Source organism: Centruroides sculpturatus, unplaced genomic scaffold, assembly GCF_000671375.1.
Source record: "Centruroides sculpturatus isolate CEXI.00-Female unplaced genomic scaffold, Cexi_2.0 scaffold480, whole genome shotgun sequence".
NCBI lineage: Eukaryota > Metazoa > Arthropoda > Arachnida > Scorpiones > Buthidae > Centruroides > Centruroides sculpturatus.
The window spans coordinates 419,207-438,881 of NW_019384976.1; the positions used below are offsets into that span (position 1 = coordinate 419,207).

Genomic DNA, 19,675 nt, shown 5'->3' on the forward strand with positions numbered 1-19,675 from the left:
CTTTTCACACTGCCACTGTCAGAGAAATTATTTTAACAAGTTTTACATAGTGAGACAGAAAAGGATCGCAAAATAAAATCGCCTGTTCCATGTGACTTTGTGTTCCTAAGGTGTGCGAAAAGGACAAATTATGAAGATGTCCTTTTTTTTTATTATTCTAGTGAATTTTTGAACAAATAAGGTTGAAGCTGACTCATTTTACAAAAGAGAAACAGTTAAATTTATATTCTCCTGATTAGCTGTCTATGTTTTTTTTTTATTTTTGGTCTTAAGGACATAGGTTCTTTTCTGATTTATACAATTGTATAAAAACAGTAAATGCGTTTTAAATACAGTTATATAAATTCTTATCAGAGCAAACATCAACATAAAGTTCACAAGGTCACAAATAACACTGCTTCTGGAGGAGAGCCAGGTAACACAACATATTTTGGAATACTATTTCATTCAATCCATCCTCTGTTTGAGACATATACTGATTGTTATCTTACTATTAAGATATAACTTCTTATTCTAGTCACTATGTCCTTAGCCTGTTTGAACTTTGGTGACCACTCTGAAGGTTCTCAGATGTTCCTAAATTTTGTCAATTGGTTTTCTGAAATTTCATTCTACAGATTTTCTCTATTTTGAGGGTTGTCTGACTACAATTAAGAATCTACAGTTTTTTCCAATTAGCATGACACTTCATTATTCTACTCCTAGCTTAAGCTTCTGACATTCTTGATATAACTCTCCAATTCAAAAGCTATCAAACTCTGTTATGAAACTCTATTCTATTTTCTACTGTGTATTTCATGTAGTTTATTCCAAAACATAATGTATTTTTCAAATTAAACTTGTTAGATTCTATGTATTATTACAGCATTGTATCCTAACAGAAAATAAACATGTTCATCTAAAGATAGAATGACATGTAGATCTTGCTATTTTCATTATTAAAATTTAAATTTCTAAAATAATTTGAAATAAATGTGACAAAAATTTATAAGACATTTAATATAAAATTTTATAAATTTGTTTAAGATGATAATTTACAAAACGAAATGTGTAATTTTATGTTTTTTTTTTATAGGCTGTTGTAAATTTTGCTGAATCTTGTAGTGTACCTATTTTAATATGCATTCAAGCCTCTGGAGTGTAAGTCTTTGAAAATAATATAAATATAAAATATAAAAATTTTTAAAATATTCATTTTAAAATATTTTAAAAGATTTAAAATATTCATTTTAATTACTAAAACAATCAATATATTTGAGTCATTTAAGCATAAGAGAAAAGTGTTAATTTTACCGACGTATGGGCAAAATAATTAAAAAACTTAAATTATTAAAAATGGCATATAGATACACAGTACTTGCTTTTTCCCACACTTGACATTTTATTAACATTAAAAGCTGAAAGAAGAGTTGCTAGATAATGGATTCTAATGATTTAATTAAATTAAGTTGGCTAATTATTGATTATATATCAATATAATAATGCAATTATGAAGTATTTTAATAATGAGATGTTATAAATAATAATTTCTGTATAGTTTTAAATTCAAATAATGGGCAAATGTCTGGAATAAATTCTAACATCTTTATGCAGATTATAAATAATTAGGATTTTTGGGTCCTCACTTGGTCAAAGGTTTTATGCTGTTGCACTGCTGTATCCACTTTCACCAGTAGAGGAAGAATTACTATTATTTCCTGCCCATAATATGTAGTGGCACATAATCCACAAGTGCATTTTTTGTTGACTAAAAACATTATCAAATCCAGTCTAGCTCCCTTATGTAAGACAATTTGGATTTAAATATCATTCATATTGGTTACCATAATTTTCCTATAATGGTAAAATTGAACATAGGCTTGTTGGCACTCAGTACCAGTACTGTGAATACTGCTACTGAGGTACAATATCGATGGAAACTTTAAGTAATTAAGTTTCAATCAATCTAAAAGGTGACATTCCTTGTGATCAGAACAAATCCATATTATAATACAGGGTTATTCAAAAAAGATTTTATAACATTCAAAGCATTGGTTGAGGNCATTGTTTTAAATCCTTAATAATGTATCATTGAGTTACTTTATGTTTATATTGTCTAAATTCACCAAATAATGTTATTGTTACCTAAGTGGTCTTGCTCATGTTATTTTATAATTATTACACTTATATGCATTATGTCTAATAATCATGTAAATCAAAATAACAATTGTTATTGTGAAATTGTATTCCCCCTTAATAGGGAAAATTTTCTTTGGAAATAAAATTTATTATTATAATAATGTGCAATGCAAAATTCTATTACAGACTCAAATATAAAAGTGATGATAATATTAGATTTTTACATCAAGAAATGATAAAGCAAAGCAAAAATGACAATAATAAGCAGTTATGGCAATATAAAATTTGAAGTATCAGAACTATTTTTTACAAACTCAATTTAAGACTGGAAATGCAGATATTCCCTTTTAATAAGCTCTGCTATATCGCAGTCAATTAACAAAGATCAGCTTTCTCTAAATCAAAGCAACTACCACCCCTGGTTGAAAAGAGGGAATATTCTTAACATTCCCTCTTTTCAACGTTATATGTGGTTACCAATAGATCTAAATGTTAAACGAATTATTATTCAGTTACGACTCAATAAATATTCGCTGTTCATTAATAAAACTTACATAAATCTCTCAAATACTTGTTGCCAATTATGTCAATCCGAAGATTTTTCTGTACTCCATCTTTTCCAAAATTGCCAACCTCTAAATAATCTGCATAAACAATACAGTATAATAAATATATGTAACAGTGGTTCATCTCTAGACTTCAAAAATAACTTAAATGATATCAACAGAAAAGATGCTTATAGAATTTGTAATTTTTTTGTTAAATACATTGAAAAAATAGTCTGTAACATTTAATTATTTGATTTTCATCATTGTTTTAAATCCTTAATAATGTATCATTGAGTTACTTTATGTTTATATTGTCTAAATTCACCAAATAATGTTATTGTTACCTAAGTGGTCTTGCTCATGTTATTTTATAATTATTACACTTATATGCATTATGTCTAATAATCATGTAAATCAAAATAACAATTGTTATTGTGAAATTGTATTCCCCCTTAATAGGGAAAATTTTCTTTGGAAATAAAATTTATTATTATAATAATGTGCAATGGCTAAAATTGGTTGAGAGTTGTGTTGTTATCATTTAACTGGTAATAAGAATACCAGTAATCAGCGGCGGCCTTATCCATTACGAGGCTCTGGGCGGCAGATCTTTGCGAGGCCCTTGTCCTTTGTGCAAAGTATGTGAATTGAAATAGTAGGCACTTATTAATATTAATATATACTGTACTATAAATTAAATTTATTTTATTGTTATAACTAATAGCCAAGGATAAAATAAAAAGTTTTAAATATCAACTTTTTTCTACTTGGTTGTTGCGCGAGGCCCCTCCAAGAGCGAGGCCCCGGGCGATTGCCCTGCTCGCCACCCCCTAAGGCCGCCACTGCCAGTAATTTATTTCATTGCTTCCAATGTGAAATCTACTAATGTGTGAATATTTTGAAAGTATTTAAAAAATCTTATTATTTGCCATCTACTTTCAATGTTTCTTTGAAATATAATTTTAGCCTCTTGAAATACAGTGGAACCTGGTTAACTTGAATTAATTGATGGAAAAAAATTCAAACTTATCACTGTTGTCCAGAAACACGAAATTGTTAACCAAGTGGTTAAGTAGGTTACTGAGAAATGCTTTCCTGAATGGTTGATTCATTCACTCTTAAGTGTTTGGTAAGGATTTTTTTTAAATTGTGATATTTTAACTGAGAATCAATTTGTTTATTATTATTTTTTATCACAAACATACTATTCTTTACAATTGTTATGTTTTTAAAATTTTGCTGCAAATGTTAAAATTTTTATAAAGAATCAGATAGTAATTGCTTTTTTAAAAATTAATTTATTCAAAATTTATTTACTTATTAGGTCAGCTAATCAGAGAAATCCATCAGCAATCAAATAAAACAAAAGAAAAACGTTTAGAAAAAAGCAAGTTTGAATGGCATTCACAATATGTAGGTTACACGTGCTGCTGGAAGCTACCATACCCCTCCTGCTGTCATATGACATAATATTTATTTTAGTCGTGCACGGTTCCTGTGCTATAAAGTTTCTGATTAGTTTATTTGATATATGACATTAATTATTTTACTTAACAGAAAATTAAAATTCTAGAGAGTTTATGAAAATACTGTGTCAAAATTCCCATTGAAGTTAAACAGTTTGATGAATTTGAGTTAATCAGTTTGATTTAACACACAAATCCCTATGCTAGATGATTAGAGAAAGATTACTTCAAGTTATCCATGTTTGGGTGAACCAGGTTTCACTCTACATCACTTGAAATTGTTTTGTTACAGATTGCACTACTAACAATTATTTTTTTTGTTTGAGAGAGATTATTTAATATTTGCAAATATCTTCTGTAAAATATGGTGGAATAAATGTGTGCAGAGTTATGTAAATAAAACAAAATTTATTTTATTAAGAGAGGATCAAAAGAAAAATGACAAATTTATTGACACTACAACAAAGCAAATATCCAGTGTATATAATCACCAACTAACAATGGTACAAACTTTTTTAAACTGTTTGATGTTTTTCAAGAAAACATAAACATTTTTTGGGTATATCAGCTAGTGAAATTTTGCTTTGTTTAAAATAATAATTTTAAATATATATTAACTTTTTCATCAAAAATGATATATATGGAATATGTTTTCAAAAAACTAACTTAATTGAGTTGCTCGTGTTCTCAACTGAAACTCATACTTTAGATACTATCATCAATAATATGATATGTATAGTTAATGAAAATATCTCAACTGAATTTTTGTTGAGGTGGCACTTTCAAGTTAGTTCCATGCTAGTAAATTTGACTCATTTGTATTTTAAAAATCTGATTAATATATAACATACAGGTTAAAGATTCATTTCTATATAAAGTTTGTAGGACAATATTGTTGAATGTTCCAAGAAAAGTTGGAAGTTTTGTGTTTTTAGTTATGTGTTCCTGCAGATCATCTAGAGTTATAGACAGTGTAGATACAGTACATACATTTTGTCCTTCACGCATTCCCAAGGAAAAGGACACAGTTAGGTCTGGTGAACTCAGGTCACTTGCAGAACACCTGGTCATTTTGTCCAGTATGGTCAGTTCATCTGTTTGGCAGGTGCACGTTGAGAAATTTTCAGACAAGAATTTTTTGAGTTAATGTATCTGTGGCTACAATGTTTATAAATGTATTCAAATAAGTTTTGATTTTATAACTACTTGAAATCAAGGAGTGTTTTTGTGCTCACCCTGTGTTTAGAGATGGATTTATGAACATATTGTTACTAAAATAATGATGATATTTTGTTGTTATAAAGTATAATGATGTTCAAATGTATTCATAAAACATGTTATGAATAACAACACCTTAATTGTCATAAAATCATTTCAAGATGATTGATGAAACTTAGCCTAGAGTCATTGACAAGAATAAACATTCATGCTAAATCTATCAGTTACATTCATCTAGTCGTCAATGATATAATAGTTTGTACATTTATTAGATATTATTGATTTAAAATTTGAAATTAAAAGTAATTTCTTTTTTTTAATCAAGGAGCATCAATTGTATATATAAAGATGTACTAAGAGAGCACAGTTGTTCTAATGGATATTTATGTTTTATGTTTAAATTTTATTAATTACAGTTTTTAATCCTGTATAGGAGATGATTTGCATGTTAATCAAATAACAATATTTAGGATAATTAGATATGTAAATGCAGAGTGGACAGTGATTTGGGAAATCAGAAAATCTCAGGGAATTTTGCTCACAGGAAAAAGTTAGGAAAAATGTATAATTTTAGTTTCAACTTTGCAACAAAGTAAAATTTCCATTGCAATATCAGACTCCAAGCATGGATGACAGTTTGATGGGCATCCAAGAATTTCCACTAAATAGTGCAAATTTTGCAACATGGTAATATTTTTATTACTCTGACAATAAATGATACTTGCTGCAAACTAACTTCTCCTCCCCTTGATATGACAGATTGTTTGGCAATAATAACTGAATCAGGTTATTGTGCATGTTTCTGTTAGTATAAAAACATGCACAATAGTTAGAATTTTATATCAAACTTTTATTTTTCTTGACATTTATCATCATCATCATTTTTATTTTTTATTTTTGCAAATGTCATTCTCAGCTGATACTGGTTCCAAGTGCTATGCCAGACTAAAGTTAAGACATAGCTACCCAAACAAGTGTTACATTATTGTTGTTGTCGTCTGTAAAATTCATGTTATTGTCATTGTATTCTTTTTAGTAGAATTTTTTGTTTGACAGTATTAATTTTATTTCAAAATATTAATCTTGCATTTATTTTTCTTTGTTGCATAATTAAACTAAATATTTGTATTTTTCTTTTTTAAATTGATTTTGATTATGTAACTTATATTGATTGTCAGTCTAGTGTTATTTTTAATTTAATTAATATATTTTAATGTTTAAAAAAATACTACAAGTAAAATGACTTTTAGTAATTGTGTAGCATTTTTATAAATGCTTAAAATTAGTTTTTATGGTAATTTATAATGTAAATTGCACAAATATTCATTGCATAGCGATCTTGGACAACTTATAGTGGAGTGTGACAGCTTTCATGGGTTAAAAATACTAACAATCTAATCACAACTCTGTTCTATAAAAGTACAGAGACCATCAACACAAAGAACACTTCTTTGTATCCATCACACATTATCTTATGGAGAATTACTAATCTATAGCAAATAGTTAAGAGATTTCTCAGTAAAAAAATATGGATTTAATATTTCTTTTGAAATTTATCATATTTTTTGTGTTTTAACAGGCCATATTTTCTGCAGTTAACCAAAAATAATTCATTGATCAATCAGTCGATCGTGATAGACTCGGTGGCCATCCCTGTTATATAGTATTTTCTGAATTGGAATCACAAAACAGGAACAATATATTTAATAGTGTGAAGAAATATAACAAAAACTACTATATTTTTAAAATTTAATTTAACTAATATACCAATTTTATATTTTTACTTTTTTATAGATCCCAACCAAGTAATTCATACTGAGCTGTCTCTAGAGAAAGAAGAATTTGAACTGTATCAGTTAGAAACAGAAATAATAGTCACATTTTGTCTTAAAGAATTAAGGGTGAATTTGGTATTTTTCATGTATTCACTTTATAAGGGAATTGGCAATTACTTGTGCTCACAAGGACACATTAATTTCCATTACATCCAACTGCACATAGCTTGATTGGAATCCTAAGGAATCTTTATTCTTATTATTATTTGTGTGATGTTGAATTTAATGGAAATTAATATGTTTGTGTAAGCATGTATTATTCATATATTTTAGATGTAAATATTTACAGATAAAAATGACATCCTACACCCAATTTTGTTTACACAGCTTTTTTTTTTTACATGATTTTGATTTAAAATAGGCTGGGAAAAAATTCAATTTATTTTTTATATAATTTGCTTTAACTTAACAAGTTTCAATAAATTTTTATTTTTAAAATCTTCATTTGATTTTAATCCTAATAAAAAATAGTCATACTTTGTTCGTAAAATATTGCGTTTTTTTTATAAAAAAAAGATTTTTTTGAACCAAGAAACCTTTTAATCATAACCATTGTTGGGAAAACAATGGAGATAGACTGGTATGGGATAGATTGTCCCCCAAAAAATTCCTGGAATTTTTCAGCTGCCTAGTTCAATCTTGAGTTCCCCAGAGCAGTGGTTGATGCCTTAATGCCTCATCAATTAAGTTTTGGCTGTATTTTACAACCCGAATGCAAGTAATGGCATTCAATCTTTAATTCCAACTTTATCTCACAATTGAAGCAGTCAGAAAAAATTTAATTTGAAGTTTGACAATTTGTTTGCGCAATTGCATTTTTTTTTTTTATTTATGAGGAATTGTTTTTGTATGCCATTTTATGTTAAAAGTTAGAGGTATTTTGATGTTTAATTGAAAAAGTCAAATAAAAAATAAAATAAAATCTGTGCAATAATATAAGTTTATTAAATTTTGCTGATAAGTTACAGTTGTCATTCTCTGAGTTATTAATTAAAATTGAAATATATTGTTTAAATATGTCATATCATATTAATTGTCTTATCACATGATTACTTGTTTTTAAGAAACCAACTTTTTATTTTTCCATATGGACAATATCTCTTTTTACATGGATTTTTCAGGAATTATATACTGTAAAAACAGAATTGGATGTATTTCATTTTTTTTAAACTAAGTATTTCTTTTTAATGTATGAACAAGCTCATTTACCCTAAGCATTTGGTACCCTACTGGAACTTTCTCTCTTCTTTTTTTTATCTTCTTTCTCATTACCTCATTCTCTTCCATATGATTTCATTAAAAAAATATGTACTAAGTTATAAATAATTTTTAACAGATATTTATTAAGTTTGCAGGCTTATCTAGAAATTATTATTTTAGTCAAATGTTAATGTATTATTACTGTTGGCTATTTAGAATATATTGTTATAGATTTTTTAGTTAATATATTTATTTAAATACTGAGTAAAGTAGAAAAGTTTTGAAAAGATCTTTTTGAATTAAACACAATATAAGATTATTTCACCTTCATAATATTTATTGTAAATCTACTAATAAAATATTTTCTACATATTTTGTGTTTTAACAATAAATTAGATATACTGTATTTATAATTTATTTTAAAAAATTCAGAGCAAATATATGGTTGAAAGTTCTCTCATATAGGAGAAACATTCCAAAAAAATCAGAATAACATTTTCATAATATCTCCTTTTCACACTGCCACTGTCAGAGAAATTATTTTAACAAGTTTTACATAGTGAGACAGAAAAGGATCGCAAAATAAAATCGCCTGTTCCATGTGACTTTGTGTTCCTAAGGTGTGCGAAAAGGACAAATTATGAAGATGTCCTTTTTTTTATTATTCTAGTGAATTTTTGAACAAATAAGGTTGAAGCTGACTCATTTTACAAAAGAGAAACAGTTAAATTTATATTCTCCTGATTAGCTGTCTATGTTTTTTTTTTATTTTTGGTCTTAAGGACATAGGTTCTTTTCTGATTTATACAATTGTATAAAAACAGTAAATGCGTTTTAAATACAGTTATATAAATTCTTATCAGAGCAAACATCAACATAAAGTTCACAAGGTCACAAATAACACTGCTTCTGGAGGAGAGCCAGGTAACACAACATATTTTGGAATACTATTTCATTCAATCCATCCTCTGTTTGAGACATATACTGATTGTTATCTTACTATTAAGATATAACTTCTTATTCTAGTCACTATGTCCTTAGCCTGTTTGAACTTTGCTGACCACTCTGAAGGTTCTCAGATGTTCCTAAATTTTGTCAATTGGTTTTCTGAAATTTCATTCTACAGATTTTCTCTATTTTGAGGGTTGTCTGACTACAATTAAGAATCTACAGTTTTTTCCAATTAGCATGACACTTCATTATTCTACTCCTAGCTTAAGCTTCTGACATTCTTGATATAACTCTCCAATTCAAAAGCTATCAAACTCTGTTATGAAACTCTATTCTATTTTCTACTGTGTATTTCATGTAGTTTATTCCAAAACATAATGTATTTTTCAAATTAAACTTGTTAGATTCTATGTATTATTACAGCATTGTATCCTAACAGAAAATAAACATGTTCATCTAAAGATAGAATGACATGTAGATCTTGCTATTTTCATTATTAAAATTTAAATTTCTAAAATAATTTGAAATAAATGTGACAAAAATTTATAAGACATTTAATATAAAATTTTATAAATTTGTTTAAGATGATAATTTACAAAACGAAATGTGTAATTTTATGTTTTTTTTTTTATAGGCTGTTGTAAATTTTGCTGAATCTTGTAGTGTACCTATTTTAATATGCATTCAAGCCTCTGGAGTGTAAGTCTTTGAAAATAATATAAATATAAAATATAAAAATTTTTAAAATATTCATTTTAAAATATTTTAAAAGATTTAAAATATTCATTTTAATTACTAAAACAATCAATATATTTGAGTCATTTAAGCATAAGAGAAAAGTGTTAATTTTACCGACGTATGGGCAAAATAATTAAAAAACTTAAATTATTAAAAATGGCATATAGATACACAGTACTTGCTTTTTCCCACACTTGACATTTTATTAACATTAAAAGCTGAAAGAAGAGTTGCTAGATAATGGATTCTAATGATTTAATTAAATTAAGTTGGCTAATTATTGATTATATATCAATATAATAATGCAATTATGAAGTATTTTAATAATGAGATGTTATAAATAATAATTTCTGTATAGTTTTAAATTCAAATAATGGGCAAATGTCTGGAATAAATTCTAACATCTTTATGCAGATTATAAATAATTAGGATTTTTGGGTCCTCACTTGGTCAAAGGTTTTATGCTGTTGCACTGCTGTATCCACTTTCACCAGTAGAGGAAGAATTACTATTATTTCCTGCCCATAATATGTAGTGGCACATAATCCACAAGTGCATTTTTTGTTGACTAAAAACATTATCAAATCCAGTCTAGCTCCCTTATGTAAGACAATTTGGATTTAAATATCATTCATATTGGTTACCATAATTTTCCTATAATGGTAAAATTGAACATAGGCTTGTTGGCACTCAGTACCAGTACTGTGAATACTGCTACTGAGGTACAATATCGATGGAAACTTTAAGTAATTAAGTTTCAATCAATCTAAAAGGTGACATTCCTTGTGATCAGAACAAATCCATATTATAATACAGGGTTATTCAAAAAAGATTTTATAACATTCAAAGCATTGGTTGAGGCATTGATTTATAGCAAAGCACATAGAGCTGTAGTATTGAATTCTGTGCATTTGAAAATGGCTAATTTCACTGGTATGGAACATGTTTGCTGTGTGTTTTAGTTTAAGGAAATAGAATTTTTAGGAATTGACTGGTTTTGCTATACAAATTCCCTTTGTAGCATGGGAGATGATGATAATTTCGTCTCCAGATACATAGGAAGAGAACGTTAGAGCTTAGAGTTAAAGTCTAACATTTTTTGCTCTGAACTTTTTGTGGGATGCATATTTTTAGTTATTCCAGTGGATTGATTAAAATGAACTACTCTGTATCTGGTGAGTCTTGTAGTAATCATTTTAGTCATTTTAGTGTGATAAATTAACAGATGAAATAAATTTTATATATGTGTGACCGTAGGGTCGGTGACTCTTTGACACCACGTCAGGAGACCTAAATCTGACACCACCGAGTCTTGCAGGACTCGGAAATTGCGACGTTACGTCACGTGAGCGGTAGCAGGTGAGCGATTGGATTCGGAGTAGAGGTGAGGAGAGAGACGAGGAAGTGACTCACTCAGACTCCATAGTAACAAATAAATAACAATTTTACTTAGTACTAAAGAAAATACAGATATATTCGATTTCTGTCATAGCCCCTAATTATACTAAGCTGTTCGAGAGAGAGAGTTTACAAACGAATCGCAGGTTGATAAATACCTTTCTTTTGGGTCGAAGATCTGTGGTCAGATGACACTGTTGACGCCGATAGAATGTTCGATAGAATGATTCCGGATCTTGTCCGTTAACAGGAGGCCAAAAGTCAGGATGATATCCTTAAAGAGGCACGGAATTAATCCTGGAGTCTTGGTCACGGTATTAATCTGGGAGGACGACTTTTGTGGACAGACGTTGGAAGACGACTGACCTCGGGTGTTTTTTCCATTTTCTCATGTTATTCCTCTTGGGTTTTTTCCATAAGGTCAGGTGGTTGTTGTAAATGGTCTGGCGTCCAATATGGGCACTCTATTGAAAGTTCGGGTGACACATCACTGACTAGCTGGATCCTCCTCAACAAGGAACTAACTCCGTGGGAAATAATTTTTATGGCTTTTAGCCTAACTTGATAAAACGCTCGAAGTTTGATGATTGAATTTCCCAATAATTAAAATTTAAAATAACACTTTAATGGGGGGTCTGTTCATCCCTCACATATTATATTAATATATCTTTCTGAAATTAATGTCTGGAACAATAATAATAATCATCATTTGATCAAATGACAATCTGATTCATATAAATTTCGGGATGTAATAAAATAATTTCAAATTCATTTTTTGTGTAACATAATTAAAATACTGTATGTAATAATGATATAAATTTTTTTAATCTCCATACTGATTTACCATTGTTACTTTTTATTTGTTTAGGCCAATTTTATTTGAAATACAAGAAATTCCGGGCGTGGAAGCGGAATTTGTCTTGGCCACTTTGTCGGAAGAGATCGGATCCCAAATGAGCACAAGCATGCGACAGAGTAATAATTCTTCTGTTGCTGTGCCTCAAGACAGGTAAGGTGATACTTAAAAATCACTACTAGCATAACTTTTAAAAATCTGTGTTTAATTAGTAAGCAGAATATAATTGTTATTTCTTGAAATATTTCAATAATTTAATCTTTTTGGGCTTTTCTCCCCATTTAATACAGTAAGACCTCACTTAAGCATGGGATGCGTTCCTAGATGACAAAGTGCTAAATGAAACAATGTTAAATGATGTCATTTTAACACAGAGTAAATAGGGAAAGGGGAACACGCAACAAAAATTAAACAGATTTTACTTTAATTTTAAGTTATTTTTATATTTGCATAATAATACATGTAAACATAAATATATGTACATAGAAATGTAAAGTTCATTTTTTGTGACAAAGATCCTGACTTTTTTGAAATTATTGTTTTATGTGATAAAGTTGTATAGTTTCATATGTTACTTTTTTTCTGTTTCCTTAAGCAAATGTTGGTAGCAGAAGATTACATCCAAAACGCATCATTTTACTTTTGCACTCCTTTCAAAATCTGGATTATTCGCTACAATTTGATCAATGATTTCAATTATCATTCCAAACTTTTACTAAGGAAATCTGTAGAGAAATTTTTTGGGTTCTTTGTTTTCAGAATCACTATTTTCCAGTTCTACATGGATTCCTTGTTCTGTCAGTTCTTGAAGGTCATCGTTGATAAGACTCTCACCAGAAACCTATGGTAATTCCTCAATATCCTGTTCATCTACATCTCCTAGTCCTGTTGTATCGATTAGGTTGAGTTTGGTCAACCTAACAATACAGCAATAGGCTCTTCTCATCGAGAATTCTTGGATACCTACAGCAATAACTTCTTCCACACTTTGTTCATGCATTTATCAGTTAATTTTTGCCAAGCCAAGTCAATATTGCCTATGGCATCCACAATGTTATATTTTTTCCAAAATTGCACCAAACAAACATAGATTTAGGGGAAATACGGTGCTACAACAAATTGCCACCTTTTGCTGATTGGTTTGTGTTCATAAATAATTGTATTATTTACAAATCAATGAAATGCTGTGATAATTTGAATTGGTGTAAATTTTGAGCTTTTTCTTAGGCTTTGTGCTGATTGCGTTGCGTTAATCAAGGCAGCATTAAGTGGGTCTTACTGTATTTTTATTATTTGATAGGTATCTTTTTTTAATGAAAAAACACCACTGAATGACAAAAAGTAATTTTTAAAGTTTTATTTTTCCCACAAGTGCTCCACACAGATGGAAGTAAACACTTCTGCCACATTGGAATATCTAAATTAATTTAGTCATTTTTCCTTCTGAAATTCTTAATTAGTGATAGGTTCGTTTGAACAAAAAATAATCATTTATTCAAAATATCCAAAATGATTTGCTCATCCTTCTTGGAACTAAAATTAAATGACTTATTCAGATTGTTTCCCTTGATTTGTTCTCATACTAGACAATTGTATCTAGTAAGAATAATTGTTTGCATATAATTATTAAATATTAATTCAAGTGAAATATTAAAAATTGTGGACTCAATTTTAGCATTACACATCTGAGAAATTGCATTATTTTCACGAAAGAAGGAATTTTACAGATTGAATGAGCCCATCACTAAATTTTAACATCATCATAATAACAGTGAATCCAGATTATATTTTATAAATTGCATAATTATCTATTTCAGTCAATTGAAAGTATTATGCTATATATTCAAATTTAACAGAACAATCTGAAATTTAAACATCTCTGTTTAAATTGTACAGTACATCTTTTATTTAATTATTATAACTTGTGTTCGTATCACCTGATAATTAATGAGGTGGATACATGACTTTGCAATTTAAGAATTGCATACTTTTGTTTTTATTGTCGTTTCACAAATCAAATACGTTAAAGAAGTATTGAAGGTTAGACGGAAATAATTCCTGCAGAAGAAAAAGAATATAAAATTTAACGGTCATTTTATTTTTGCTTATACATTGTTAAATTTGTCAAAATATTTGTTTGAGTATATTATGTGATTGCAAAGTTTTAAATACCTAATATGTAAAGCTACACTGGCTCGACCAAGCATCCGGCTTGCTTGCAGACTTGAAATGTTTGAGTAAAGTCAGACTTCTTGTGGAGGTGTCAAATATTTTAGATCCCATGACATGCTGCAGTTTGTTCCTCGATGCTGGACAGTCGTTTAAGTGTTGATCATTTTTTTAAAAAGACATAACTATGTCTGCACTATTTTTAATTACAAAATTTTATTATTTACAATTATTTAGTCTGTATACAGCTATGTATATATAAAAAATTGCAGTATAATCTCAATGCATCATTTCTTATGAAAATCGAAAACAAAAATTCCAGAAAACTGTTCAAAGATTTTTTTAGCAAGAATTCAGTGTTATATTATTATTTATATCAAATAATAATAATCATTAAATTGTGCTTATCTATATTTTTAAATTATAGATATTACAGTAATTTAAAACATTAATTCTTGCTGAAGAAATTTTTGACATTTGTTTTGTGCAAACTTTATGCCTTAATTCAAAGTAGGGTTTTTTGAGGCCTAGAATGTTTTCATAATTTCAATCATAAAAGAAAGATTTTACTTTCATTTGCCCTTCCTGTAATTTGACAAAGTTTGGCACAACTCTGGTTTTGCTATATTCACCTCTCCTAGCTCTGTATAACAGTATACAGTACAGTTTTTCTGCAAGATTGAGAAGTATAACATAATAGAAATTTTAATAATATGGCAGAGGGCTGCAGACAACAGCTCCATTTATCATCATGCAGCAGGCACAATCTTGTTGGTACTAAGAAAGTGAGGCTCCTGTGGCTGTGCCAATTTTTTAACTCATTCTCCAAGCTACTAAATAAATAAATATTTATTTATTTTTAAATTTGAAACCATTGTCTTGGGACCACGATTAGTTAGTGATCAATTGCCGGACTAATGGAGGTAGGAAAAAAATTGTTATTTATACAGGACTAATTCTGGGACCAGATAAGTCAAATGATATAGGTTTATACAGGAAAACTAATCTATTGGGAACAATGCATTTAAATTATGACATTGAGCATACCCAATTTGCAAATAGGATCTTCTGCACAGCTGTAATCAGTTTCCACAAAATTTTATTATGATTAGATCATAAAGGAGACGTCTTTATGATCTAAACTCAGAGCCCTGCCCAAAGATTTTTAATGTGTATCACAACGATATATTGACTATTTAAATTTTCATTCTCTCTTTCCAGTGACTTAAAGGAAAATGATGACAGACATGTTGCTCTGTTGACCACAGATGATAACTCTGACATGTCCCTGACAATGATCGAAAACACATCTGCAGATCCTGTGGCTTTTGAAGCTGCACCGACGGAGTGTGCAGAAGAGAATGTTGTGCCCTCCACACCACCCCATAAAAAGGTAATGGATTTTTATTTTTTTGTTTTGCCATCATTCAATGCAAACAGTTTGTCTTTGATTCTGATTTCCCAATTAAAAGCCAAATACCCTGAAGTAAATAAGTTCCAACCAATGTGATTGTTTCAACAATATATTCATATTGTTGGAACAATCACATTTCAATAAGACACTGTTAAAATATGCATGCAAACTGACAAGTTTCAAAGTTTTCTATTTGCAACCTAAATGTGTGAGGAAATCTATTACATTTAAAAATTTAAACTAATGCATCTTTTTCCTTTTGTGGTATCAAATAAAAATTTAATTTTATCTTATCTTGTGCAGTTTAGTCTCACTGTATTTTTTTGGCACAGAATCAAACAGTCCATCTGTTGTATTTAAAAACTGCATTGAACAGTAATAAAAAAAGTACCTAAATAAAAGTATGATGGATAAATGCATTACAAGTGTATGAACCATTACATGGCCAGTTCTTTTTAATATGCATAATTAACAGTTTTCTTTAGGGAATAAAACCAATTTTGTATAACTCTATGTAAAAAAAATCTAGTAACAAGTTGTGTAACTTTCCCAGATGTTAAGAGATTAATAATTAAAAAGTAATTTTTAATTACTTTTTAATTATTAATCATACATGGCACCATCTATTATGAGATTTTGTTATAAAATAACAAAAGGACTTAATTCTGAGGTAGAGATGAGTTTTATAAAGATCTGTAAATGCTAACAAGTAAAATCTTCATTAAGCCCAATGACATATGACCACCTCTATCTCCCCTTGACCTTTCATCACCAAAATTTAATAGCATCAATGCCCTCTATACACAAGCTACCATGTCAAATTTTTTCTTAATCTTCACTCTGTCCTGAGACATTAAATGAAATTAATGACAACACACCCATGGAATGTTTTTGCCGTTTTTTTGACTGTTGGGTTTGGGGGATCTCAAAACATGGAGATTTGCAAAAAACCTGGAAGGTTGAATTTGACACGATTCCAATACTTTCCCTTGTTATGTATACATAACGGCCAGAAAAGTAAAAGTAAACAAATATTAATTTAAAATATTGTAATGACCATATTGTTTCTATTATCACATTTTGATAGTAATTTTATACTAAAACTAGTCTCATTTAGAAGTAAACAATCTTTTTCGATATTAATATATTGGCAACATGGTAACAAATGTTTACAACTTACACACACATTTCTTTTTTTAATAAAAAAAAGTTGTAAACATTGCTTTGGCTATGATCATAAATTGGTAATTCAGTATCTCTTGGAAAATTTCTAAATTAAAATGCTCGTTTTATTGTATTAAAAATTTTGACTGTATAATCTTTTCCTGATTAACATCACCACTTCAAATTTGGAGTGCATTTTCCAAAAGAATACTAAATTATGGCTAGAATACTTTTATATCTTTGCTTAATCAGTCATGATAGATTTTAAGTGTATTCTATTGATAATATTTTATAAAACATTGTAAAAAAGCATTATTATTATTTCGTGTTATCTTTAATTACACTTAAAATTGTTGTAATTTCTTACTTCAGTTATAGCAGACAATAATAGTGGATAAATTTCATATATTAGAGCCAGTCAAAAAGTAACAAGGCAGTTATTTTTTACAAAAATTAGAATACCAAATTGTGGCTAGTTGAGATCAAATGTGTAGGGCTCTGTTCATCCTGGTTAAGTAAATAATCAACTGGTAACATTAACTGTAATCTTATCAAATATAGACAAGTCTCAATAACTAAGTAATTAATGTGCATTGCAAAAATATAAGGTCACCCCAATTTTTGGAATGATAAAACTAGTGACAGGAATATAGTTTTATTATTCCAACAAATTAGGATGGCCTTTATGCTTGCAATGCATCTTTAAAATAGAAACTGATTATTGTACAGGATGATTCAAAGGCACAGAAATATTAAAAAATTAATAATTAATAAACTATTTACAGTAAGATGGTGCAGTTTTCACAGAAATGCTTAGAAAGAAGCGGTATTTTTTTTACATGTAATAAAAATTTTAGTACTAAAATTTTTATTACATGTAAAAAAAAAATACAGCTTCTTTCTAAGCATTTCTGTGAAAACCGCATCATTTTACTGTAAATAGTTTGTGAGTTATTAATTTTTAAAAATTTTTGTGACTTTTGAATCACCTTGTACTTTAAATGACAAATATCTAAGAGAGAAAAATGTCATGCATCAGATGAAAGAATTTTCCATAGGTCAAACACGATACTTTTGCATAGCAAAAGTATTGTGTTTGACCTATGAACGATGGAAATATTCAACAAAACATTTATTATATAATGTCTTATTTCATAATCTAATGCAAATTGCTTTTGTTTTGACCCATTTGTCAGTTCCTCTGTTCATCCATCGTACACAACACGAACAGAATTAGCAAGACCATTAGCCAATATTGTTTTTGTCTGTGATAAGGATCTCTCAACAAATTCAAAGCACTATTGTAAGCCATTTTAGATTTGTTTAATCTAAGAGAATTAAATGTTCAAAAAGCATTGGGAGTTCTTTCTCTCCAATAATTTATATAAACAAATGATTTTGCTTTGCAGAAATAAAACTTATTCAAATGACAATGGGTCTTTGACTTCAAATGCATACATTTTTTTTTATCAGGGTTCAAAGGAAAGTTCATATATTCCTTAACCAGGAAAGCTAGTTTTAAACTAACTTTCCTGGCACCTGTGAGAAAATGACCCTACACAGTCCATCAAATGTGATTTTAGCATCCCTAGTGGAAAATGCTGAACCAAAAATACTCATAGGAAAAAAATTAAATTACAGGAAAACAGAAAACATTAAGAAAGAATTGTGGAAAACTGATTTGCAATGTTTGGCAACAAAGTTATTGGATATAGTGGTTGTATGGAATGCCCTGCATGGTCATCCATGGAAAATAAAGCATACACTACAGAACCTTCCACCATGGCAGATTTTAAAATAATGCATCCGTAATCCCTGCAATGCTGCATACTGTTCAAGACAGAATTCTGTCCCGAATCCAGAAGTTCTCCAATGTTGTTGACGATGCACAATGAACCAAGTAATCTACTGCACAGGTTGTTGTGCAGTAGATTACTTGGTTCATTGCACCTGTGCTTCATATATGTTGTTTTGTGAATGTTTATTATTTAGTGCATTTTGCTCTTTCCTGAATGTATTTCTGCTGAACCAAGTATCAGCATAAATAAGTCCAATTAGGCAAAAAAAAAAAAAAAAGCTTATTTTGTATCAGTTAGTGGCAAAATACAGAACTAAAGAAAACGAGGAGTGCCAAAATCACTTAATCCACCTGTTGTAGTGCCGCTTAAGTTATATGAGGTGTACCAACTTTCCTTTCAACCCTATATATACAGGATGATTCAAAAAGTCTTAGAGAAACTAAAGGTAGGTCAGGAATACAAAAACAAACCATTTTTATCCAGGAACACAGGTGCAAATGCCACCAGAATGTTCTAATGGTTTGTTTTTGTATTCTTGACCTACATTTAAAGTTTATCTAAAAGACCTCTTGAATCACACATTAATTTTTATGATCTTTTTAAGTTTCGAAGGATGTTTCTTGGACTGTCTTCCTCGTCGTCTCAATCGGCTGAATACACGTCGGTCATTCCTGATCCTGACGAAGTTCTGGCAGAAGCGAGTGACGAAGACTAGGTCGAATTCTCCATTGGCATTTGCAGTTTCCCATTTGAAATGTGAGCATTTAATTAAATATAAATCTTTTTGAAAATTATAAATTT

General features: G+C 29.0%; 1 protein-coding gene across 1 annotated transcript in view; it reads left to right on the forward strand.

The window, feature by feature from the left end:
- LOC111632680 (cell cycle checkpoint control protein RAD9A-like) overlaps positions 1-19,675 on the forward strand; it is a 44,722-nt gene that overhangs the window by 24,480 nt on the left and 567 nt on the right. Inside the window, exons 12-18 of the mRNA XM_023377178.1 lie at positions 1,076-1,140; positions 5,084-5,216; positions 7,084-7,251; positions 9,971-10,035; positions 12,341-12,481; positions 15,719-15,890; positions 19,479-19,630. Coding sequence (XP_023232946.1) covers positions 1,076-1,140; positions 5,084-5,216; positions 7,084-7,251; positions 9,971-10,035; positions 12,341-12,481; positions 15,719-15,890; positions 19,479-19,589 — 855 coding nt within the window. The 3' untranslated portion in view covers positions 19,590-19,630. The remainder of the gene's footprint in view (positions 1-1,075; positions 1,141-5,083; positions 5,217-7,083; positions 7,252-9,970; positions 10,036-12,340; positions 12,482-15,718; positions 15,891-19,478; positions 19,631-19,675) is intronic.